The sequence below is a fragment of the Lissotriton helveticus genome, chromosome 5_1 (assembly GCF_964261635.1).
Source record: "Lissotriton helveticus chromosome 5_1, aLisHel1.1, whole genome shotgun sequence".
NCBI classification, from domain to species: domain Eukaryota; kingdom Metazoa; phylum Chordata; class Amphibia; order Caudata; family Salamandridae; genus Lissotriton; species Lissotriton helveticus.
Window position 1 is genome coordinate 1,732,227,592 of NC_136065.1, and position 24,975 is coordinate 1,732,252,566.

General features: G+C 45.6%; 1 protein-coding gene across 7 annotated transcripts in view; it reads left to right on the forward strand.

Annotated features, from left to right (window-relative positions):
- The window catches only part of LOC144753804 (uncharacterized), a 2,685,544-nt gene that overhangs the window by 1,638,471 nt on the left and 1,022,098 nt on the right, over positions 1-24,975 (forward strand). For all 7 annotated transcript variants that reach the window (XR_013594537.1, XR_013594539.1, XM_078641375.1 and 4 more), the window contains one exon: positions 9,585-9,634. Coding sequence is in view for 5 of the 7 variants with exons in the window: in XM_078641375.1 (XP_078497501.1) it covers positions 9,585-9,634 (50 nt within the window). In the remaining 2 variants the exon portion in view is untranslated. The remainder of the gene's footprint in view (positions 1-9,584; positions 9,635-24,975) is intronic.

Sequence of the window (24,975 nt, forward strand, 5' to 3'; positions counted from 1 at the left end):
AATGACATGCAGAGTGGGCGTGCCAAGATGTTAGCGACTCGAAACAGTCGCTAACATCGCTATCCCCTATTACCAACTTTTGGAAATAATCGCGCTAAGCGCGATTATCTCGAAAAGCTAACGCTTGCCCAGAGCAGTTCTTAGCCATGTTATCCAATGGTAGGTGGATAACATGGCTAAGAGCATTTGCTCGCTAATGCGTTAATATCGCTGACTTTTCCGCGATATTCATGCATTTCGGCCGATTTTTATCGCTTAGGAGATAAACCTTGATAATATCAAGGCTCCTAAGCGATAAAAATCGTTGGAGCGCGGTGATATTTAAATGCCGGCTAACCAAGCTTAGCGATAATTATCGCTATAGCTTGGTAATATGCCCCAAGATTTTGTGTTTGAACTTCCTAAATGACAATATTTGGCTTCAACCTCGAAAACAAACACAGTTAAAAACCTATGCTATGGGACAGATTTGAGGTATCAATTGATGAATGTACTTTCGTTTTATTTAATGAGAGAATATATGCTTGATTTCAGATGACGCCTATAACTTCTGCATACAGTATATACTCATTTCATGTGAACAAGCCTATTCAAATGCATTTTTGTATTTTGGGGTGGGATTGTGAACACTTTGTTTTAGATATGTTCAGTGCCTAGGTGTTTTTGAACGTAATAATCGTGGAGTGAGTGTTATGTGGGAATCTAGGACCCTAGTGTAATTTTCCCGATTCATGCCCATATATAGGTATAAATCACCCAATCCTTATATAGGCATAGGAATCATTGCCTTATTTAGTCTTAGCCTGTGCAGCCCAAATATGGCATGGCTACTTCCACTAAACTCCGAGAATCCACAATGATTTCTTGCAGTCAGGGACTTCCCCCTGCTTGAATACTAATTTATCCAAGAACTCCTGGAGTTTTCAAGGAACTGAGGCACAGGTGACGATATTATGTCCAATCAAACTCTGCACCTTCAAAGTATAAATATGCCTACATTTGCCCAGTCAAACACACAGTGGTTTAGGAGCAGATCGACTAACTACTTGCCCGACGCCCTGCTGCAGCAAGTGCCGAAAGAAGGCGACCCTCCAACTGACACACTGAGAAGACACTGTCTTTTCTCTTGCCGAGAAATCCAGCTCCGGTGTTTCCAGGCTACCCTTGCGGGTTGCTGGGAAATCGAGTCCTGGGAGAGAGATACAAGACCTCTATCATTCTGAAACCAAGGTACAGAGCTGATTAGACCCCTAGAGAATTCTTGGAACAGATTCTTGGCAGAAAATTACTAGACTTAAGCTGCACCACACTTACTCCTCCCTTGTACTAGACTTAGGTTAGGTACACCGGGGTAGGCGTATTTTAGAAGCACCAGTTGAGTACTTTTAGCCACTAATTTATCACTGTATGTATTTTATGCATTTTATGTATTCTATGATTATGGCTTTGAAACCATATCATGCTCTTACAGTACTATTTTATAATACTATTCGTATTATATGCATTGTACTTTTTAACTAGCATTTCAATTGTAGCAGTGCATTTCTTATGCTTAAGAAATAAGACTGTTCAATAAATACTTTTATTGAAAACGCCCGTGTCTCTATTTCTAAGCAACTCTAGTTAAACGAAGCATGCACACCTGACTGAGTGAAATAGCCGTCTATTGTTTCCGTGACTCTAGAGATACGTTTCATTCTGGGGAAACAAAGTTGTCATGTTATATAGTTGTCAGAGACAAATCCCTTCTTGTACTTTCGAGAAAGTTTCTAGTGACCTCTGAGCTAGCTGGCACTCACAATTAAGTCTAATATATTCGGCAGAGACCTAGTCGACTTAAGTCCTACGTCTAAGATGCAGGATATATTATTCCAATGCGCAGAGCCTATTGGGAATATAGGAACTACACTACAATGCACCAAACCAAGGGCAGGTCTGGCTGAAACACGTTTGGGAATATTCATTAGAAGGTGGGCTGCACAATTCCGAACAATCTGCAGTATCTTAGTAGTTCCTTGTGGAGCACCCAAACAGACTGCTTTCGCATAGTCGAGGCAAGACAGTTTTAGTGCCTGGATTAATATACGTCTGGCATCAAACGGAAGAAGGGGGAGGATCTTCTTTACCATCCTAAGAAGTCCATAGCAATTAGCTGCGACTTTACGAGCCTGTATTTTAAAATCCAAATTGCAATCGAACCAAATTCCCAGACTCTTAATTTGTTTCTTAGGTACAGGAGGGGGACCTAAGCAGCTGGGCCACAAAAGATCTATATTCAAGAGGGCAGAATGTCCCAGAGGCATAAGTTCTGTCTTTGCTCCATTCAGTTTTAGGAATGACTTGTCCATCCACTCAGATACCTTCGCAAGGTATGAAGTTAAACCAGGCACAGATGTATCTTGCTGACTGAGGGAAACCACCAACTGGGTATCGTCTGCTTAGGTGACGATATGGATGTGGAGCCTTGTGATGTGCGTAAAGATTAGTGATGTTATAGATATATAACAAGCCCTGACGCCCCGTGGATGAAGAAAGAGATGACATTTGAGCATAGTGCAAAAAGAAACCTTGCACATGATGTTCAGGGCATTGTAATAATATTGTGCTACGCTAGCTGTGTAAAAAAGTTTAGTTTCAGGGAAGCTAATCCAACATTTTTGTTCACACAAATGTGTGCAAAGGTTCACAGGTGAAATGTTATTGTGAGGGCAATGCAAGAAATAAGCTGCTTCGTTACATGGGCCTAACCTGGGAATATAACAATACATTTGCATATTATCCATCTAGCCTAATGGAAAAGATCATAGTCATTAAACCTCATAACACTAAGGAGTTTCAATTGCTCACTGAGATTTCATACGATCCCTTGCCACAAAATGTCTTTCTATGGTTATGCAGTCTGTATGGTATGTGGGCTGATCCCCAATGAGTGAAATGGAGTTATGCTGGTACCTGTCTTCAAGTGGAGTAATAAGAAAGTTGCTGACAATGCGGTGTCCAACTACCAAGGTTTTTGTGAAAGTAATAGTTCTCACACTGCAAATCCAGAGAGAAAAGCATAGGCTTCCCAATTTTCAAATTGGTTTCCAGAACAATCAATCCATTAAAACTGTGTGATGAATGACATACTGAAGAAATCCATCTCCTGCTGTGCTGTGTGTATTCTGGGCTAACTGGTGCCATCCTCCTCCTTTATAATCATAAATGGTCCTTGGTGTGCGTAGATGGGGATGAAGGCTTTACACAGAAGATTTCAATAGGAAAATGTGTTAAAGAAGGCTGCAATTGGGCCTTGTTGTTATTTACTTATTGCTCACGTATTTGTTATGCTTTTGGAGATAAACAAGTTCTCTCCTAAAAATGTAAAATTCCATATGCCCAAACTTTTTTATGTGGATGATTCGATTTTGTTCATACATCGCTTTCTGCAGCATTTGCAGCGATATTGCACCGCTACCGTCTTGTAAATTAACAAATCAAGAATTTAATAAGAACTGGACAACCGGTTACCAAATATTCTTGGAAATATACGGGGAATTGCCTTAGCGTTGCCAGTGAAAATTAATATTTGGGCCTATTGACTGATAATTGTGTGAATTAGAAACCTATAACACACAATCATGAGAGTATTCCTGAAGTTTACTAACAATATGGCATACTTGTTATTGTAAGTCTTAATGTTTTGCTATAAAGATAGAGATGTTTCCTTTTTAATAATGTATAGACATACATTTTGGGCCAGTGCTTGAAGGCCAGGATGCATTCTCATCAATGGCAATATTCTTGCAATTGTCCTTATCGTTTGTAGAGACATTCACAATATTTCACAGTTATAAGGTGGTTATGCGAATACATCCAACATTCCTTCCAAAAGTCATAGACATTTTTCAGATCTGTCAGACTACTACTCTACCCACTTGATGCAATGTGTCTGTCTTACAACAGCTTCCGTCCATGCTTACCGAGAGGCACTGAACTAAGTTTAGTTTCTAATGTTTCGGGAAAAAACATTTTGTTTCAACTTGTTTATCTTTAGAGTTGTCAGTGCATTGCTGCAACACAACATGAAAGCTGATTAACTTATTTTTTCTGTGAGAACAGGCCGGGTAACCCTGAGAAATGCATTTTAATAGAAAATCCCTTTTTAGGTCCAGCCTAAGGGTAGCTGCATGTGCTGCTTGCTCTGCTAGGCATGCTGTATTTGAGTATGCTCTTGAAGTCCCACCCACTCTCCGCCCATATTTGTCATTGGCTTATGTCATTGCCTATCGTGAATTCTGGCTTCTGATTCGTACATAGGCTTGTTAAACCTGCCTTAGTACCACCTTTTCTTCAATTGTAACCTCCCACGTACACTGGCTCTTTTCCTTCGCTTGTTACACGGTACGCTTTATAAGTTGGTAAGCACTATTTTCTTTAATGCCCTTCCCCTATTCCACACATAGCATCGGAGCACCCGCCGCTTTGTTTTAATTTGTAATATATTTTATTCAAATTACATCACGGTCCACTTTATAGCGGCCATGCTTATTTAATTATTTAATATACGGCGCGTTCCGCTTTCACTTTAGTGGTCACGCCTATTTAATTATTTAATTACCAGTGCGGGCTGCTTTCACTTAGCGGCCACACTACAAAGCTTTTCAAATTACAGTTTTTTAAATTAACTTTACATGAAAGCCCCATACGTGCTTTTACTATAATGGTGGCCACGCCCCTTTATTTAGATGCTGCTCACTGTAACCTGAATACGGGAGCAGCGTCTAAGAGAAGGGTTGGGGCCACCATTGTAATTGTAATTGTAATTGTAACCATACTTTTATAGCGCGACTGCCACCCAGAGGGTATCCTGGCGCTTTGACTCTTCCTGGCCTGACACACGAAAGCGAAATTACACTGCCCTAGGAAAGAGATAGGATTTCAATCCTTTCTTAAAAGAGGTGAGTTCAACAGCACTCCTTAAGGCCAAGGGAAGGGAGTTCCAATATTTGGCTGCAGTGTATCCAAAGGAACGGCCGCCCATCCGTAACCTTTGAATTCTGGGCACCACCACCAGACATGCTGATGAGGATCGCAAAGGTCTGGCTGTCTTGTACCATGAAAAAAGTTCCTGCAACCGAACAGGCTCCTGCCCATGGAGGGCCCTGAAGACTATGCAAGATGCTTTGAAGCCGATACGCTGGTGGACAGGCAGCCAGTGGAGATCTTTTAACGCCAAGGAAGAGGAAGCCGAGCGCAGCCGAGAGAGGGCCAACGTAGCTGCCATGTTCTGAATGCGCTGCAGCTTACCAATCAAAGTTCCAGGGGCACCCAGAAGCAGTGCGTTACAGTAATCAAGCCTGCTCAGGATGATACTGCGCACAACCTCTGGTCTGGCTTGAGTCGGAAGCATAGGGAGAATTTTACGCAAAGTGCGGTGCAACAACATGCATGTAGCAACTGTTTTGTTAACGCAGTCATCCAACTGTAAATTTGGGCCAAACATGACACCCAAGTTGCGCGCGGAACCTGCCGCCGCAACGGTACCCTGGAAGAGAGGAGGCCAAAAATCCATAGGCAAAGGATGAGGGATGCGATCCACGGAGCAGTGTAGTACCTCCGTTTTGGAGCCATTAAACAGGAGGGAATTAAGGCGCAACCAGTCCGCGGTAGCTGTCATGCAATGATGGAAAGTCTCTTGAGACACGGCATCACTGACTTCGAAGGAAAAAATAAGCTGAGTATCATCAGCATAATTCATAACTGAGATACCAAATGATTTGATCAGCTTGACCAAAGGGCGGAGATAAAGATTATATAAGATAGGGCTAATTGCCGACCCTTGAGGCACACCTTGTCCCACTTTTCTGATAGCAGATCTATAGGGTGGCAAGGCCACTACCTGATGCCTATCATGCAAACAGGAGACCAGCCAATCCCGGGCCGAGCCAGCCACTCCGACTTCCTCCAGTCTGCTGATGAGAATGTCATGGCTGACCGTGTCGAACGTGGCCGACATGTCGAGCAGCACTAAAAAGGCTGCTTGACCAGAGTCGACACGCGAATGAAGGTCATCTAACACAACCACCAATGCAGACTCAGTGCCATGAGCTGGCCTGAAGCCGAACTGGGCCACGTCCAGGCAAAGGTTGGACTCCAAAAAACTGAACGGATGTTTAGTGACCAGCTTCTCAAGGATCTTAATGGGAAGGGGAGCAGCGAGATAGGCCGATAGTTTGCCGCACAAGTAGGGTCCAGCGTTGCCTTCTTCAAAAGAGGGGAGACCACCGCCAATTTCCAACAATCGGGAACAGTAGCAGTGCTGAGAGACTGACAGCACATGGCATGGAGAGGGGGAAAGAGTTCCTCCTGAAACACCTTCCAAAATCTATGAGGAAGCGGGTCCATGGGAGAGCCCCGGGACACGCCATTGGCCAAAAGGCAGAAATCCTCAAAGGAAGGGGGAGGAAAGCTATCTAGCCGTACCTGCCCCACATCTTCCACAGGGGCCTCAGAGGTAGATAAAGGAGCCGAAACAGGCAAAGGCTGACGGATGGTAGCTGGGTTACACAAATCACTCAGAATAGTGGTGATTTTATCCTCAAAAGCCGCTGCTAAAGAGTCACATAAAGACTGAGAGCCGGGATATTATTAGTGGCACAGGCAGGACGCGAAAAGTCCTTGACGATTTTAAAAAGGGTCTGGGACTTATTCGCTGCCTGCAACAGCATCTCCTCAAGGAACTTGGCTTTAGCGCACTTAATTTGCGCTTTGTAGTCCAGAAGGGCCTGTTTGTAAAGTGCTTTATCTTGCACTAGATACTGCTTCCTCCAGGCTCTTTCCGCCTGTTTACATCACAGTTTCAAGATCTTTCGAGTACCAGGGCATGGCAGGTTTAAGCTTATCCCTTGCTTTCCTCAAAGGGGCCACTTTATCCAAAGATTCAGTAATTAGTTGGCATAGACTCACATAACTTTCTTCCACATTTCCTCCCAAGGTGAAGCCCCCTGCTAACAGTGTAGAAAGGCTAGAATGTTTCAAAAGTCTGGACCATTGCCTACTAAGTTTAGTGGCTCCCCTGTTGCCCCCCGCAAAGCGTCAGCAGGGAGGGATAGGGAGAAGTGGACAAGAGCATGGTCTGTCCAACATTGGGGAATTTTGTCTCTGATCCTGACCTGATCGTTATCCGCAAATACCATGTCTAGGACATGACCCTTTAGGTGAGTCTGGGAGAGCACCATTTGCTGTATATGTATATTACAGCAAGCCTGGCACAGCTCTCTATAAGCTGAATCCATTTGGCCAAAGGTTAAAATCCCCCAGAACTAATAGTCTGGCATGGGTATTGGAAAGGTCATACAAGAGATCTATCAGCTCAGGTAGGGCTGACAGGGCATTGCCATGGGGTCTATAGCATAGCAGCCCAGAGTACAGAGCACCCCCTTGGTCATTTAAGGAAAAGCCCATACGTTCAAAAGCTTGGACTTCCTAGAGCTCCAGCTGAGAAAGAGCCAGTGTATCCCTAAAGATGAATCCAATGCCACCACCTCTATTCCCAACTCGGGGATTATGTCTGATTTTATAACCCGAAGGACAGGCCAAGCCCAGTTCCACAACACTATCGGCTCTGGTCCACGTCTCTGTCAGAAAAAGCACTTCCAACTCATAAAGTTCAATGAGGAGTGCGATTTCCACATGATGCTTACTGAGAGATCTAACATTCAGCAAGCCACAAGATAGCGTCCCCGGGCAACTGTTGGTGGCGTCTGGCTGGAATCTCAGATGGAGGCGCTTATCGAGTTGGATGAGCTCATCTCTGGAATACACTAGACGAGTAGGGGTGGAAGAGGCAGCATGGCCGGCGCTGGTCGCGACATGTGCGCGAACGGGCGCAAACGGGCTTACCTCAGGCGCACCTCCGGCGCGCCAGCGGCGCGTCCGCTGCGCGCCGGCGGTGCGCGCTCGAAGACTGGACATCTTAAGTAGCCATAAACGCGGGAGTCCTACGACGGAAGCTCTAGCCCCCCCAACCAAGATGGCGCCCGCAAATCGGCGCCCACCTGGTTTCCCCCACCCAAGATGGCGGCCTAAATCGCCACGACGCGGTAAACCACGAGCCCTAGAACACCCTGAAGCGCCCTAAATCCCGCAAAATACAGGGTGAGAGACAATTATTGGGGGAGGTAAGATTCTTAAACTAGTTATCACCCCCCAAGAGAGCAGAAGTGAAAAATAAGCGCCTGTATTCAAAAGTCAGCAGCGCGATAGCGCGATGGTGCTAGAAGTTTAAAAGTATTAAAACACAGCAGAAGAGCAAAGTATGCCAGCGCGCTGCAGTCAGCCATTATAGTGGTCTCCATTTGCAAGAGTTTGAGCTCTTGGGATTAAAAACAACAATGCCTTTTATATATGTGTTCCTTTTAAAAACACATAAATGAAAGGCAATGTCATTTTCAATTCCAATAACTTAAACGCTCGCAAATGCTAGACCTATTGCATTAAACATGCTTGTTTAATAAGTGTAGTCAGTGCCCTACAAGGTGTTTGTTTTCCTGCTGCCCAACTGCCACTTTCCATTGGATTTAATAGCTTGATACTCTATTCTAGCATTTATGACTATCAATGAAGATCCTTCAAAGCAGAACATAAGTTAGTTTCTTGTAATCCATGTTCTGCTCCATAGGAATCTTTATTGAAGTCATAAATGAGCCACTCGCCTCCCAGGCTAGGTAGGGTTTGGTTTTTTAAAGCACTGGCTCGATGAGGCATCTGTCAGTGGGTCTATCAGACTGCATTTTCCCCTTTTATTATACACCTTCACTCCTATTTGCACCTAGGATGCTGCAGTGCAGACTTGAAAATAGGTATTTGGAGTCCAACAGAATTTATTCAGGAAATACCTTTGCCTCTGATAGGCTATTAAAGGGTGCTACTAATCATATGGATAAATGGAGACTAGCACCCTTTGGTCATAATTCAGTGAAAAATACATATACGAAAAATTCTGTAAGTAAACTTTTATTTCTCATGTAATGTACTTTTTTTTATGATCGCCAACTTTACATAATCTATTGTATACAGTGTACTTGTGTGGAAAATGTTATGTGTAATGCTTTATATATTGGCTAATGTTTTAAACAGAGGGAACATTATCCAGATGTAATTTTCTGTCACTGGAGACCAACTAATATTGTTAACTAATCTGATCTGTTTTACGGCCTATGTAGACCTAAATTAACTATTTAAATAAAAAAAAGTCCAACTAGGGGTGAAGTATGCTTGAACAAAATGTAGGAAGGAACAGTAGAAGTTCTGAATATGTGGGATTTGACTCCAAACACTCCTCCTTTTTTCTCTCTGACTCTGCTTCCCTGTAAACATATCAATTTCTGATTCAGTAAAGTTATACATCAGTGCCAATGTGACTATTGCAAGCCATTTACGACAATATTTGAATATGTAGTTGGTTAATTCAAATTGCTACATTTTATTTAAATTTATTAAAATAAAGCATACCAAAAAGCATAAGTAATTCTAAAAAAATATATTTTGAGGTGGCAGTATCACTATGCCTCTCAGCGTCTTTCTTTTCTTTTCTTATGCAGATTCACTCTGACAGATCCTCAGCTACTTCAGCTGCTAAACAAGCTAAAGTGTAAGTACCGCAGAAATATTCTTGAAGTTATGATTTTCTTACTTTGAGTTTTATTAATCGGCCCACAGATATGTTCAACAATGAATTGTTCCTATTTGGTTGGTAAGGTAGCTTAGTGGGTGAATGAAAAGATAGAAATTCCTCAAAAAAACGTGAGTTGCAGGTAGTCATTTTGTAGGTTTCACTCATAAAAATGACTGGTATTCAACTAATAATTACCACGGAGCAAATCACTTGGTTCTAAATCTAGTTATTGTAGGCAAATAACTTTATCTCCCTGCACCTAAATATGTGAAATGTAATCTAATTGCTTAGTTCAAAGATGTAATAATGTACAGCGCTCTGTTGATCCCTATCAAGGTTTGTGATGTATTAACATCATTACAGTACAATGGAATGTGTTCTGAATAATAACTAGGGAGTGGGGATTTTGCCTAAAGAAGCCATGCACGCCTTTCTTAAATAATTATTAATCTTATTTCAAGATTCTGTAAATAACAAGGTTTATTTTTACATTTTTCATACATCATTTTTGATAAAACTGTCTTCTGTTAGAGTTAAAATACAATGTTGCATGACCTATATGTACGTCGTCAACATCGTATTTAACCCCGGGGGCTACATTTGTCTAACATGCCATTGGCAGGACAGTTTATAAAAGTTACTACGCAACCTCCTAAGCAAATCTGGAATCCTCTACCATCTCTAGGCGGATGACACCCAAATCTACCTCAAGGTGTCTTCCTCACAAGATCTCTCACTACTCAACTCTACTCTCAACTCTATTCACAACTGGATGTTAGTTCACCAACTCATTCTCAATCCCACCAAAACTGAATTCCTCCTCCTATCTACCTCTCTCTCCCCGCCTCCTGTTCAATCCTGGATGGATCAGCTGAATCTACTCAACAGTAAACCCATCATTGTTGACTGCGCTAAATCCCTAGGTGTCATACTTGACAAAAGACTCAACCTAATCTCACACATCAACTCCATTGCCAAGAACGCACGTTATCAGCTGCGCCTTCTGTGGGGGATTTGTTGTTTCTTCCTGGAGAAAGACCTAAAAACCTTGGTCCAATTGCTAGTTCTCTCTAGACTGGATTATTGTAATTCTCTTCTGACTGGCCTTCCCAAATCTCACCTCTCACGAATCAAATCCGTCCTCCATTTAGCAGCTCGCTTAATTTCAAGGTCCAAACGAAGTGACCACATCACTCCTATCCTGTCTTCTCTCCGATGGCTTCCCATCGAGGCTAGAGCTATTTACAAAACGGCTTGCATCACCCACAAAGCCTTGCACTCTTCCTCCCCTCGCTATCTGGCAAATAAACAGAAATTGTCTGGAGGCTTGAGACCATCTCGGAATGCTGAAAAGTTTCTGCTTGAGCCCCCCTCCTTCAAAAGGGAAAAATTGACGGCTCAATCGTTCTCAGGTAATGCGGTGAGAATCTGGAACTCGCTTTCTCCATTGCTCCGTGTCACCACCTCCATCCGGATCTTCAAAGCGGACCTCAAATCTCTTCTATTCCAAAGACACTTTCAGAACTAATTCCTTCATTCTCAGACCCCGCCAGGAAGTTCGTTAGTCATTGTAAACGTGTAATATTTATTTATTTTTGTACATTCCTTGCTTGCTGTGTTTGATATTGTGTTCCTCTTGCCTGCTGTGTTCGATTCTGTGTCTTGCTATTTTTGTACGTTCTATTTTGTAACATTTCTCTCATGTTACGTAACTGGTTCTATTGTACAGCACTCTGACACCTTTCGGTAAAGTCCGCGCTTTATAAAAATGCATAAATAAACTGCTCTGCTTCCAATAGTAGGGCAACGGAACACTGGTGACAATAGAATGTGTAAGGCCTCGAGCATTACAAAGACCAGGGAAACAAAGGGCGACAGTACTGACTGTAGTGAAGGGAAACAATGGCGCTTTCAATCCCAGCTAATTAAGGAGATGAGCCTCGCATGATATAAACCCGAAGTATTTCTTTCCTGTTTACGGTGGGCAACAAGCCTTTCATCTGTTCCCTACCAAAGCCTGTAAAAGCTACCTTTAAGTGAGCCGACTGCAGGGTGCGTCATTCTGGGATTTTGCTAGCTGCTACAGAAGCAAAAAAATAATATCAGCCGTTTTGAAGTAGCAACCAATGAACTTTCAGAAAACGGGTTGCTGTGTAGTGACAGATACATTTAGCCATTTCAATCGCTGATTTGGAATTTATTACAAATGCACTTGAATATAATTTCGGACCCAGTGAGGCGACTAGTTTTTCTTTCTGAAAACCCATTAGCTAGATGCATTTCTTACAACGGACCCTGTATATGGTAATGTATAAGATAAGTAGAGCTTTTTGAAAGTTGTCACATGAGACATTTACAGCCACTCCACGCCTGCTGCATTCTAGAACAGTAAATAAAACAAGCATAGTTCATCTGACGTCATAGTCCGGAAGAAACACCTTGAAGCAGAGGAAGTTTAGACCGACATTTAAAAAATCGGGGCAGAAACACGTACGTGCAGGTAACAAAAAAAAGAGTTCGCCCATACAAAAGAAATAAAGAAATGCACTGAATGACGCCATAGTCCGGAAGCGACACCTGGAAACAGAGAAAGTAAAGCGACATTTAAAAAACAGGGTCAGACGTTCAGGAAATAAAAAGAAAGTGAGTTCTCCCAAACAAAAGAAATGCACTGAAAGCGTAAGTAGACTACTTGCCTGGTGCTCCTCGGCCTTCAACGGAAGTGAGGTAGTGGCTGCAGCGAACGAGTAAGAAGGCAGCAATGAAGAGCCTTCATTGGAGTTACCAATGGTGAGCAGCAGGTGGGAATAATGTTTTTAGTGGCTACTTCAGGTCTTGCAGATCGCGCATGCACGCTGCCTAGGCTCGATCTAAAAAATGGAAAAGCGTTAGAAGCATAGAAAGTGGCACACATTTTTTTTTTTTTTTTTAAATTATTTATTTATTGCGCAATGGTGATAAATGCAATGAACACCGCTCTTGGCCTACAACCCTCGAGGGCCGGCCTCGCCACATGAAGGACAACACTCCACATTTCGTCTGATACACAGCCTGGAGGCCAACAACCCGGGGGTCTGGCGGCGTAAAATGGTACTGGAAGTTTCAGAACTCTGAAGTGGTCAGTAGCACGAATAACAGTTAACAATCCTGCGCATTTTAACTTTTTCTCCCTCCAACTGTGCCCAGAACTCCCCTCAATGCCCTACCCTCCCCCGTGTCTCTGCCCGTATCCCCAACAGTAAAAAAACACAATCAAATCCTGCCCCGCATCCCGCTACCCTGTCTGGACTCTCCCACCCCTCTCCAGAATCCGTCTCTGTGCATGTCTGTGAGATCGCTGATAGCTAAGCCCTGGCAAAGGTCCGGACCCCGTTCCTACCACTCGGGCTGCATCTTACTGCATCCTCGGGAGGTGTGTCACTTTTCTAATAGACCCCTGTAGGAATGCCCCTCGTCCCCTTCAACCCCCTGTCCCCTGAGCTCTCCCCCCCGCCTACCCGTAAAGTGCCGCCCACCCCGTGTCTCGTCTACACCAGGGGTTCATGCAGTATCACAGTGAGGGTCTGGCAGCAATTCGTGGTCAGCGTCGTCTGTGAGACTCGTCTCGTCATTTTGTCGTCTCTGTATGTATGTGTTGTACAGGGCCCAGAAGTTTTTCGGCCGGCTCTTTGGGGGTAGCAGTTCACTGTACAAGTCTGTCTGTGTGCTCCACCGGGAGCCTCCTTGAGTTACCAATAAGAGCTAGCCCCGGGTCGACCTCCAAGTCAACCTCCAGTATGTTAGTCATTTCAGCAAAGATTTCGCGCCAAAACGCCTGAATCCCCGGGCAGTTCCAAGACAGGTGTAGGAAGTCAGCGTCTGCAGCTCTGCAACGTTCACAGTGAGCCTCCGGGCGCAGGCCATAACGGTGGAGCCGCGCTGGGGTGTAGTACACCCTCTGTAGTAATTTAAAATGTATGAGCCGGTGTTTCCCATTAAGGGAGATACGCTTGGTGTTTTCGCAGCAATAGCGCCATGTCTCGTCATCCAGCGTAGTTGCCAGGTCGCTCTGCCACTGCAGACGGGCCTTCGAGAGTTGGTGTGCTGCCTGGGACCTGGCCGTACTGTAGAGATTAGAGAGAAGTTTTTTGGGGTCTTTGTGTGTAATGACGTACGATAATTCCGGGACTTCCGGCGGCTCCGCCATGTCCGGGCCTAGGAGTTCCGAAAGGGCACACCGGGTTCTATGAAAATGGAACCGCTGGAGTAGTGGAGGGTCAGTGTTGTCCCCCCAGGCCTGGTCCCAGGTCTTGGCAACGCCATCCTGGAACAGGTCACCCGCCTTGCTCCATCCCAGTTTATTCAGCTCACGTGTGGTGGCTTTGTCCGTCATCGGCGAAAGCCATCGCATCCACTCAATCGGCATTTCTGGGGAATAAATCAACGCTCCGCCTTGGCGGAAGAGGAGGGAATGCCACGCGTGGTTGGTAGACGAGATGGAGTCCAGTATTCCCGTCCGGCGATCTTGCGGGCGGCAGATCGTTGCCGGGAGAGGGAGCGGGCGGGCGAAGAGCTGCTCCATCCTGACGTGTGGAATGAGTGTGTCCCCGTGGACCCAGGTGTGGAGGTGTGACGCTTGGGCTACCCTATAGTACAGTTCCAGATCTGGCGCCGCCAATCCCCCCAGGGCGTACGGGAGGGTGAGCGTAGCCCATTTGACTCGCGGCTGCTTCCCAGCCCACGCCAATTTTATCATTAGGCTATTTAAGCGGTGAAAGAAAGCCTTGGATAGCACAATAGGCAACGCCTGAAAAAGGAATAGAAATCGTGGTAATACTATCATTTTCATTATTGCTATGCGGCCTATTAGCGTAAGGGGTAGTTTGCACTATATGTCGATATCGTCCTCCAGCTTGCTGACTGCCCTCCCGTAGTTCTGGCTAATCAGTTGGTCCGGGTCCGTGTGGATCTGGATCCCTAACTACCTTATCGGGTCTTCTGTCCACTGAATAGGGTACTCCGTCTCCACACGTGTGGTCACTGGGGTGAGCGGTAGCGCCACCGATTTTGCCCAATTGATTCGGAGCCCCGAAAGTGCCCCGAAGCGGACTACCTCTCTCAGGAGAGGGGGGAGCGTGTTCGCGGGGTCGTGGGCATACAGCAGCGTGTCGTCTGCGTACATGGACACCACAATTTTATACGTAGGGAAACGGATCCCCTCGTGGCTATGGTACTCCCTTAGTGCACAGGCCAGAGGTTCTGCGGCAAGGGCATACAAGAGAGGGGATAAGGGGCAGCCCTGATGGGTGCCGCGCCCTATGTAAAGAGGGCCGGAGATCGCATTTCCGACTCGGACCCTCGCCGAGGGGCCGTCGTAAAGAGCGCCAATCATCTGGACGAAGGGCTCGCCGAGTCCCATACGGCGCAACACCTGCAACAGGAACGGCCACTCGACGGAGTCGAATGCTTTCTCCATGTCCAGAAAGAGCGCCACCGCTGACGTGTCCTGTTTCACATGTTGGATTGTCCCCAGCACCGTCCTGATGTTGTAGGACAGGTTCCTGGACGGGATAAAACCCGCTTGCTCCGGGGCCACGAGGGCAGGAGCCAGCAGCGCCAGTCTATTCGCGAGCACCTTGGCGTATAGTTTGGTGTCGACGTTGAGCAGCGAGATTGGGCGGTACGAACTGCAATCGTCATGTGGCTTACCCGGCTTCAAAATCGTCACTATCATCGCTTCCCTCATTGAACCGGGCATCGTACCTTGCTCAACGATACAGTCAAACAGGGTGCGGACGTGTGGCAGCAGCTGTTCCTGGAACGCCTTATAGAATTCAACCGATAGGCCGTCAATTCCCGGTGCACTGCCCGATCTCATGGAGGCTAACGCATCCCTGATTTCGTCCAGCTGTATAGGGCACATCAGGAACTCCCGGTCAGAGTTCGAGAGAAACGGTAGGCGGACATGTTCCAGATAATCCAAAATGGCGGCCGACATGTCGCCGCTTTTGGAGGAATAGAGCTTCGAATAGTAGTCTCGGAAGGCCCCGGCGATACTCGTGTCGTCCGCCACCCTAACTCCGTCCGGGGTCTGCACCTCAGGGATTAGCGCCCTCCTCCTCTGGCCCTTGACAATGTTCGCCAGGACGGAGCTCGGCCTCTCCCCCTCGCCGTAAGTCCGGGCCGTGGCATATTTGCCCAAATGTTGTACCTCCCTATCCGCGGCTTCGTGGTATTCCACCAGAAGGCGCTTAATTTCCCCCTCCGTGGCATCGTCTGGGTTGGCCCTACTCTGCGCTTCTAACGTTCGGAGTCGTAGCTCAAGGTCGGCCAAGGTGGCTCTGATGGATTTTAGGACACTGGAATGCTTGGAGATCGCTATACCTCTGATATATACTTTAAAGGCCTCCCAAACTGTCTGGAAGTCCTCCACCGAGCCCACGTTCTTCTCAAAGAACACTTCGAGTGCCTCCGCTAGTTCTCCGCGGAAGAGCGGGTCTAACAAAGAGTAAGGCGGGAAGCGCCACGTGAATGGCGTATGCCCCTGCGTCTTGGTGTCTAAAGAGAGCAGAATAGGGGAGTGGTCTGAGAGAGTGCGCGGCAGGACTATACATTGCTTAATAGCGCCGTCTAGGCCCGTGGAGACGAACCAGTAGTCTATCCTGGTGTGTATATTATGAAATGCGGAATAATGTGTGAACCCGCCCTTCCCGTCGTTCCTACCCCTCCACACATCCACCAAGTCTAGCATCACTAATTTTGCCGCGAGCGATTAAGTGGCACACAAAATTAATCTCCAGCTTCATAGCATCCTGGCGACCATTTGAGCGGACGGCAACAGGGGGTGGTGGTGTCACCTGTATATGAACTGTTTGTTAGTGTCACCCTTTCAATATGTAATGCTGCAAAATGTCATCACTCACTATTACAAACAGACCAAACACTGAATGTCTGTCCTGGGGGCTGAGATAATTGTGAGTGGCAATGCCAACATAGCCAATTACTGAAATTGGTTAACCTATTGCACATGAATGACACTTCCTGCATGGAAAAGTAGAAAAGGGATAATCCCAAACCACTATTTATTTATATTATGTTTGTAAGTTATCGATTATTCACAAGAGATCTGGTGTTACAGCTAAAGCTGTCTCTGGCCTAGACCAGATTAGTATTTAGTGCCCCAGAGAGTTTCAGAAATATCATTTAAATGTTTTTGGGCCACTGTTTTAAAAAAAATATTCAAGGTGAACTTTGGAGAAGCTTCTAACCATAAACTTTTTTCCTGAAAATAGAAGATGTTTAGATTCTCACATATTCTTATGGTGACAATTTACTACTTATCGATACGTCTATATGATTGTAACATTTACTAACTTAATTTGCTGAATGTAATACTAAGAAAAAATAAATATATTTACTTTTGGAAAGGGTATAACGATTTCTGGTCAGTTGCTAAAATATATTCTCTGCCTGTATTGCTGTGTGCCTAAGCATTGTAGATCCACAAACCAATTTTTAGAACTTCAATCTTTCGTGACCTACCTAACTTTAATGGAAATGAGGTTGATTTTTTTATGTCAAAATGCTGTGAATTACTAAAATAGCATACTGTACAACAAAAAATGTGTTCCTCCCTAACATTTTTAGTTTGTAAATGTCACAACCTTAACCACATCCTTCAATATACCTTTATGGGACTGTGGTCCAAATATTGACCTGCCCATAAACTGCGATGGACAGTTATTGCAAAAGTGGAACAGGACTTAAGAGGTGGTGATTTGGAAGCAAAACTCTCACGTAAAGAAGCTATGATGATTGTGAAATTTAATTCAGCAACTGCTGGATTAAATGAACTGTCCAAAATGTATAAATTGTAAGGAGGACTAAGTCTGTAAACATGGAAAGAATTTTTTTTTTAAATATTCTCTGGACACCACTGCAATATGGCAGCCAATCTACTCAGAGTATAGTTCACAACCCGGTGAACGAGGCCCCCAACCCAAGATGGCCGCCCCGCCCGGAACGAAATGTAGAAAAAATTTATCAAACTCTGAAAGCATCCACATGGACACCCGACATAAACCACCAAAATACGATCCCAAGTTAAGGCATGCAGCACCAATAAGGTAAATTTCGCTGGCCAAAATGAGCTTGACACCTAGGAACCTTTGTCATTTAAAGATGGCGCCCGCGTTTTAGCTAGAAACCATGTGATATGGATAAAAACATGGAAACAGACGCAGAAGAATACAGACTGCCTGAGACTGAGAGACAGGATTCTGATCGAGTCGGAAACCAGAACGAACGATAGGTGAGCACCACCGAGCCCCATAAGCTGAGAAAAGACCTGCCATAATTTGTATGGAAAGCTCATCCGTTTTTGGATTTCGCCAGAAATAAGAACGTACCCTTTTCATCCTTCAGGTACTTCGCTGTTCAAGCGTCAAACAAAATCCCTCGGTCCCCCCACAATTCAGTGTGGACAACGAGAATAGGTAAGACACACGACCTACCCCTTCAACATAGATTAGTCATCGTAAAAACCGGGTCTGCCCAAGTATTAAACAAACGTCTCTTCTCTCCCACAGAGTAGAGAGACGTTCAACCACATAGAAGTAGTGAGTACATTTTTAATTTTTTTATTTGGGTATTGATGCATGTGGCAATTATAGATGAAATACCAATATATGAATTTACCATTTAGGTGGTCCCGCTTCGCGGTTGATGGTGACTAAAGGATTGTGAATTTGTCTGACGATTAGAGAGGTAAGAGGCAGAGAGGTGGCTGTTGAGCCAAAAACAGTCTTTATTTTAGAAAAAATAACTGATAAGGGTCCCCCTCTCTTTTTCTCATTTACAGTCTATGGTCCTGATGAGAACTCCGCACTAAAGAGAGTTCGAAACGCGTACACCTTATTATGTTGAAACCAGAAGAGAACCAAATGATACTTGTATTATAGTGATTTGCTCTTTGAAATTAGACTCTATGGTTTCCTTTGAAAAAAACTGTATATAATCTTTGCAAAAAATGTTTTTTGATATTTGAGTGTTAGGAGTGTGAGTGTGTGTTGAGTATGCCTGACAAAGATCTTTAATGATAGCGTGTTTGAATGAGACGAAGGGGTTATGGTATATTAGTGATTAAATAATTGTTTGTTTATGTTATGTCTTTTGGAAACGTTTTTTGAAATATGTAAAATGTACAAAAAGTAAATGAAATAATGAAAAATTGAAATAAAACAAAAATCAAAAGGATTGATTAAAAAAAGTAGATGCTGCTCACATAGTGTTTTATTCGTGTATGAGGGAGACAAATAATTGATTTATTAATACTAGCAGCATTGGCAACTTTTTTTGTAGTATACTGCCCATAAAAGTGGCCTATTAAGAACTGCACTGGAGCTAGAATACTTTTCAAAGTCGGTTGCTGGCCTGTGGCATCTCCTCACTAAAATGACAAGGTTTCTTAAAAAATCTTGGTGTTTACCCAGTGATTTTAGCAATTTTGAAAAACCCCTTGACCTAAATGCTGCAAGTAGATATCTTGGGATTCTTATTCTATATGGTACCACAGCCAGCGAATTGTCTTCCCTGATTAACCAGAAAGTCGTTAATGAACCTAAACCAAGTTATTCCTGACCAAGGCTCCGACCCAGTCATAATTCTGCTGGAGGGGAATGATCTCCCAAATGATCTTTGTACAAGGAAACTACAAAAAGCACCATAGGAAGAAGAACCCCTTTTCTTTTCCAGGGGACACCCATCAATATTAAATCAAAACAGAGAACCCAATAAATATATATTTTTGATATCTCTCTTGTGTCTGAAAAAACACAGTTTTTCTAGTAAAACCGTCACCCACAAGGGTTACCCCTTAGTGGCATGCTTCATCAATGGGTCCACCCCAATCAGCCGTGGATTGGGCGTGCTACGACCAACGAACTACGTCGGAATACTTGTTGGGCTTTATATAATGATAAAGGAGATGTATATATGTAGAAGGGGAGGGAGGGGAGAAAGATAAAAATGCCTGGCTATTAGGTATATCTATTTTATTCCTGCCTCTAGTCGGTATGATTAAGAAGTAGGGGTGATTAAGAACTCAAGGTTGGTATTGCACCTGCAGTCATATAGGTCAACATGTTTCGTGCCGTGCCCCTATGGCTCTTCTTCAGGACCATGGGAACCTAGGGGCCCATTAGGATGGCGGGCGGACTTTGTTCGCCTGCCATCCCGACCTAAAACGGGACCACCCGCCAGAAGGGCGGCGGTCCCGTGGGGGCCATTAGGATGCGCCCGCGGGCGCATCCCGCATTTTTAACATTGCGGCGGGCGGTGCTGAAAGCACCGCCCGCCGCAATGCTAAAAATGCACATTGTGCACTTCAATGCACAATGTGACAGGCACTGTGCACCCGTGCAGCCCCCCCCCGGAGTCCCTGGGGGCCCGCAACGGGCCCCCACAAGACATTCCTGCATGCCTTTCCGTGGCGGCAAAGCATGTCCCCACCTTCACCCTAATATGGATAGCGGTGTCTAACAGACATCGCCACCATATGAAACCCTTTTCCGCCCGGTCAACTCCTTGACTGGGCAGAAAAGTGGCGGACGGTCTCTCCGTCTGCTGCAGTCCCCCCCGCCATAGTAATGTGGCGGGGGGAAATGGGTGGCGGGCGGGGAAAGATGTCAGGCGGATCGCCCGATATCCTAATGGGCCCCTTAGCTCTCCAGTATTAGGGGTGTCTTTCATAGATTCACATGCCTGAATCATTCCCCGTCGTCGAAGTGGGAGTCCCACGGTACATAAAAAAGCAATAATATGCCATAATAACATAGGAAAAACCAGTAATTCCCAACCAGGAAGTAAAATAGCCTAAGCTACAGGAGAAAAAACTTCCACACTCATGACTATCCTAGTCATTTTGTATAGTCCAAACTGCAGCCAATCAGGCGACAGCACCCACCAGAAGGTTCTCCCCAGAGGCTTAGGCTCTCAGATTTTCTACCGCACATCATGTGAAGGGAGTCTCCCTGAGCCCTGCTCAGTACTTTCTCTATTTTCCTTCTGGAATCTAGTGTTTTTGAAGATGTCTTCCAAGAAATCTTTATTCCGACCTTGTGACGCTTGTGGTAAGCTCCGGCTTTTTAAAGAAGGACTGCAAGATCTGTAGAACCTTCCCTCAGAAGACCCTCAGGCTACAAAAGCTTAAGGATTCAGATCATCCTGTTTCTGAGGTAGGCAGTATTGCCTCTGGTTCTACTTCAGCCTCTAGGAAGAGAGCTGCAGCTGAGGTGTTGAATTCTCCTGGGGCTAAAGTTGCTAAGAAACAACTATCAACTTAGGGATCTGAGAGTCTACTCCCCCTTAAGGAGAAAAGTGGTCCATCAAGGTCCCCGAGAAGATCCACCAAAAGGTTACCTCAGACATCTGAGAAGATTTTACCTCAGATTCAGCCCCTGTCGTCGACGACGCCGTCGTCGACTCCTTCGTCGGCGAAGATCTCCGTTGACGCTACATCCACGTCGACGGTAACCTTTTCATCTCCTAAACCTCAGATGATTATGTCGACGGCGCCTTTGTTGCCGACGATGGTCTATGTCTCTATTAGATCTATCTCGTCGACGGCAGGTTCTTCCTCTTCTGCCATCGTCGGCGCCCCGTCGACGGCTGCTCTGAAGAAGATTCCGTCGACGACACCGTCAACGACGACATCGTCGACGCTTGCTCTTCCGTCGACGAGTACCACACCGTCGACGAAGACATCATCGTCGATGAAGGCACCATCGTCGACGAAGGCATCGACGAAGATAACGCCGTTGACGAAGTCAATTCCGTCAACGAAGCCAATACCGTCGATGAAGCCAATACCGTCGACGAAGCCAATACCGTCGACGAAGCCAACATCGTCGACGAAAACACCACCTTCGACGGAACCATCATTGTCGACGACGATTTCTGCACCGTCGACGACGACTTCGTCGTCGTCTAAACCCAAATCTAAATCAATGAGTCCTTTGGTGGACCCACCGTCGACGCCGCAGCTCTCCTCTTGTACCACTCTACAAGTGTGGTCGCCGTCTACGGCTTTTCTGTCGACTACGAAACCATCTTTGCTTCAGAGACGTGGTTCCACCTTGGAACAGTTATCACCTCTGCATTTTTCACCGCAAAAGGTACCTCTGCAGGTTCCGAGCAAGCTTCTTGACTCTGAGGACAGTGAGGAGGATTCTGTCATTGAAAAAACCTTTGGAACGGCGACAAGTCCTTCCGAGTTGAACATAAAATATCAAGAGGACGATCAGGACGATCAACATTCACCTCAGCTAATGGCATCACAGGAAACTAATATCCCTGCAACTCAAGTGCCAATTGCATTGCTCACCAATCTTCAATGCATGCTAGACGACTATTACAGGTGTTTTCCGCCATCAGAATCTACAGGCTCTCTGCCTCCTACACCTGCGGTGGAAACACCTTTACCAGACTTTAGACCTTCAAGGTCTCCTCCTCCTCTGACACCATCCAACCAGCCGGATGAAAAACATTCTTCTGACGAAGAAGAAAGAGAGGAAGGAGAGGTTGATGACAAGTCCGTTATGTCGGAGTGGGACGATTACCAAGTACAAACTCCTTCTCCATCTCCTCCGGCTACCTCGGATTCACCACCAGTGGACGTAGGTGGATTCCACCTTCTCATGGAGCGAGCTACAAAGCGCTTCCATATAGATATGGAACATACGGAGCAGGAATGCTTTGTGTATGATTTTAAAGACCAGCCAAGAAAGCAAGCGAAATCTATACCTAATATAGACTTCATCTGGCAGGAAGGTGTTAAGGTCATGTCTACCCCAGCTTCCATACCACCGGTCCTGCCACGGATCGATAAGAAATATAAGGCACCTGCAAAATCTCCTGCGTGCCTTATAGGGCAACCAAAACTGGATTCAGTCATTGTTCAAGCGGCCCAGAAGAGATCTAGGAACCCTTCTTCTCCAATTGCAGCCCCACCGGATAGAGATGGCAGATGCTTAGATGCCATTGGTAAACGTGTGTCAACGATGGCAGCTACTACAGTCTGGGCTGATAACTCCTTGGCCATCCTAGGCAGATAAGACCGGCAGATGTGGTCGGATATTTCCCCATACATAAATCTACTTCCTGAGCCTTCTAAATCTGAAGCGCTGACAATCCTGCAGGAAGGGGAAAGAATCTCGGCTGAGATGATCGACTCGGCGGTTAATGTTGCCTCAACTGGGTACAGGCAATTGGCTGGTGCAGCTGTCTTGCGTAATCAGGGGTGGTTACGATCCACTTCTTTCCGTCAAGAAGTTCAAACGAAGATATTAGACATGCTGTATGATGTAGACTTTCTGTTTGGCCCGCAAGTGGAGGAAGCCTTGCAGACTATTAAAAAGGATACAGAAACAGTGAAATCCTTGGGCACCCTGCAATTTCGTAAACCGCCCTTTCGAGGAGCGAGAGGACGTGGATCGTCCTCCAACAGAGGTGGAGATACACAACAATTTTCTTACAGGCAGGGAAATCAGCGCTACCAAACCCAGCGCTATCAGTCCAACAGCCAACAAAGAAATATTTATTCTTAGAACAGGGGAAAACCGGCCTACCGCGGAAAGGATAAACATCAATGAGGCTTATCACCTGCCACCGCTTCTGCCCCACTCTCAAGTAAAATTGGAGGACAAATATCTAAATTTTACTCAAAATGGTCATCGATAACATCGGACAGGTGGGTCTTGGATATTGTGGCCAAGGGCCATGCCCTAGAATTCGAAGAGTTTCCTCCAAACGTTCCCCTGAAAGGTCCACCTCCAGCTCATCTAAGAGAGCTCTTTGTCCAAATCGATTTGATGTTGAAAAAAGGAGCAATCGAGAGAGTTCCTCAAACTCTGAGGGGAACAGGATTCTACTCCAGATGTTTTCTGGTAAAGAAGAATTCCAGGGAATGGCGTCCGATTCTGGATCTCCGTGCCCTAAACAAATATCTAAAGAAGCTGACATTCAGAATGTTGTCACTACAGGAAATACTGCATCTTCTGGCAGCTGGAGACTACATGGCCACCTTGGATCTCCAAGATGCGTATTTCCACATCCCGATCTTACCTCGCCACAGAAAGTTCCTGCGATTCAGAGTTGCTGGCAGGGATTATCAATTCAGAGTTCTTCCCTTTGGGCTGCGCTCGGCATCCAGAGTGTTTACAAAGGTTTTGGCCCCGGTGGCGGCGCACCTCCGGCTGGAGGGGATACAAATATTCCCATATCTAGACGACTGCCTTATCAAGGCCAGTTCTTACGAGGACACAGACGATCATGTACAGCAGTGTCTAACACTCTTTCAGTCTCTGGGTCTCTCCATCAACATCAGCAAATCCCAGTTGATACCGTCACAAAGACGGGCTTTCCTGGGAGCAACTTTGGACACCCAGCTGCTCCAAGCCTTCGTCTCGGACGAGAGACAAGACAAGATACGAAACTTGGCTCAGGATCTACTTTCAAAAAAGTCAGTTTCAGTCCGACGGTTCAAATCCTTTCTGGGGATGGTATCGTCTTGCATTCCATTAATACCGAACTGTCGACTCAGAATGAGGCCACTCCAGGAGGAACTCAGCTTACAATGGCTGCAGGTCTCCGGCTCCTTCGAGGATCTCATCAAGATTACTTCTCGCATTCGGAGTTCCCTCCTCTGGTGGTTACAAGTAAGGAATCTTCGACAGGGCTGCGCGTTCCTTCAGGATGCGCCAAGCTTTACGATCACCACGGACGCATCCCTCGAATGCTGGGGAGCTCATCTTCAAGGGCTGACAATCAGCAGCAAGTGGAGTCCTCAGCAAAGATGTTGGCACATCAATCTGTTAGAGATGAGAGCCATCTTCCTTGCACTCAAGGCATTTAGCTTTGTTGTCTCAAGAATCCCAGGACCTGTGGGCATGGGCAATACGACACAGTTTAAATCTTCAGGTGGTTAATGTTCCTGAAACAGAGAACGTCCTTGCAGACACTCTCAGCAGGACATCAGTGTCTACTCACCAGTGGGAGCTTCATCAGCAGACGGTGGATCGGATCTTCCGACAGTGGTGTCATCCAGATCTAGACCTCTTTAATACCAAGAACAACAGCAAATGCCGGTTCTTTGCAAGTTGGCATCCTCACAAAGACTCTCAGGGGAATGCGTTTTTGATAGACTGGTCTCTGACAAATGCTTATGCTTTCCCACCAATACCACTGGTTCCCAGAGTCCTGAGGAAGATGAAGAAAGAACCGTGTCGGCTGATTCTCATTGCTCCCAGATGGCCTCGCCAATACTGGTTCACCGAGCTCCT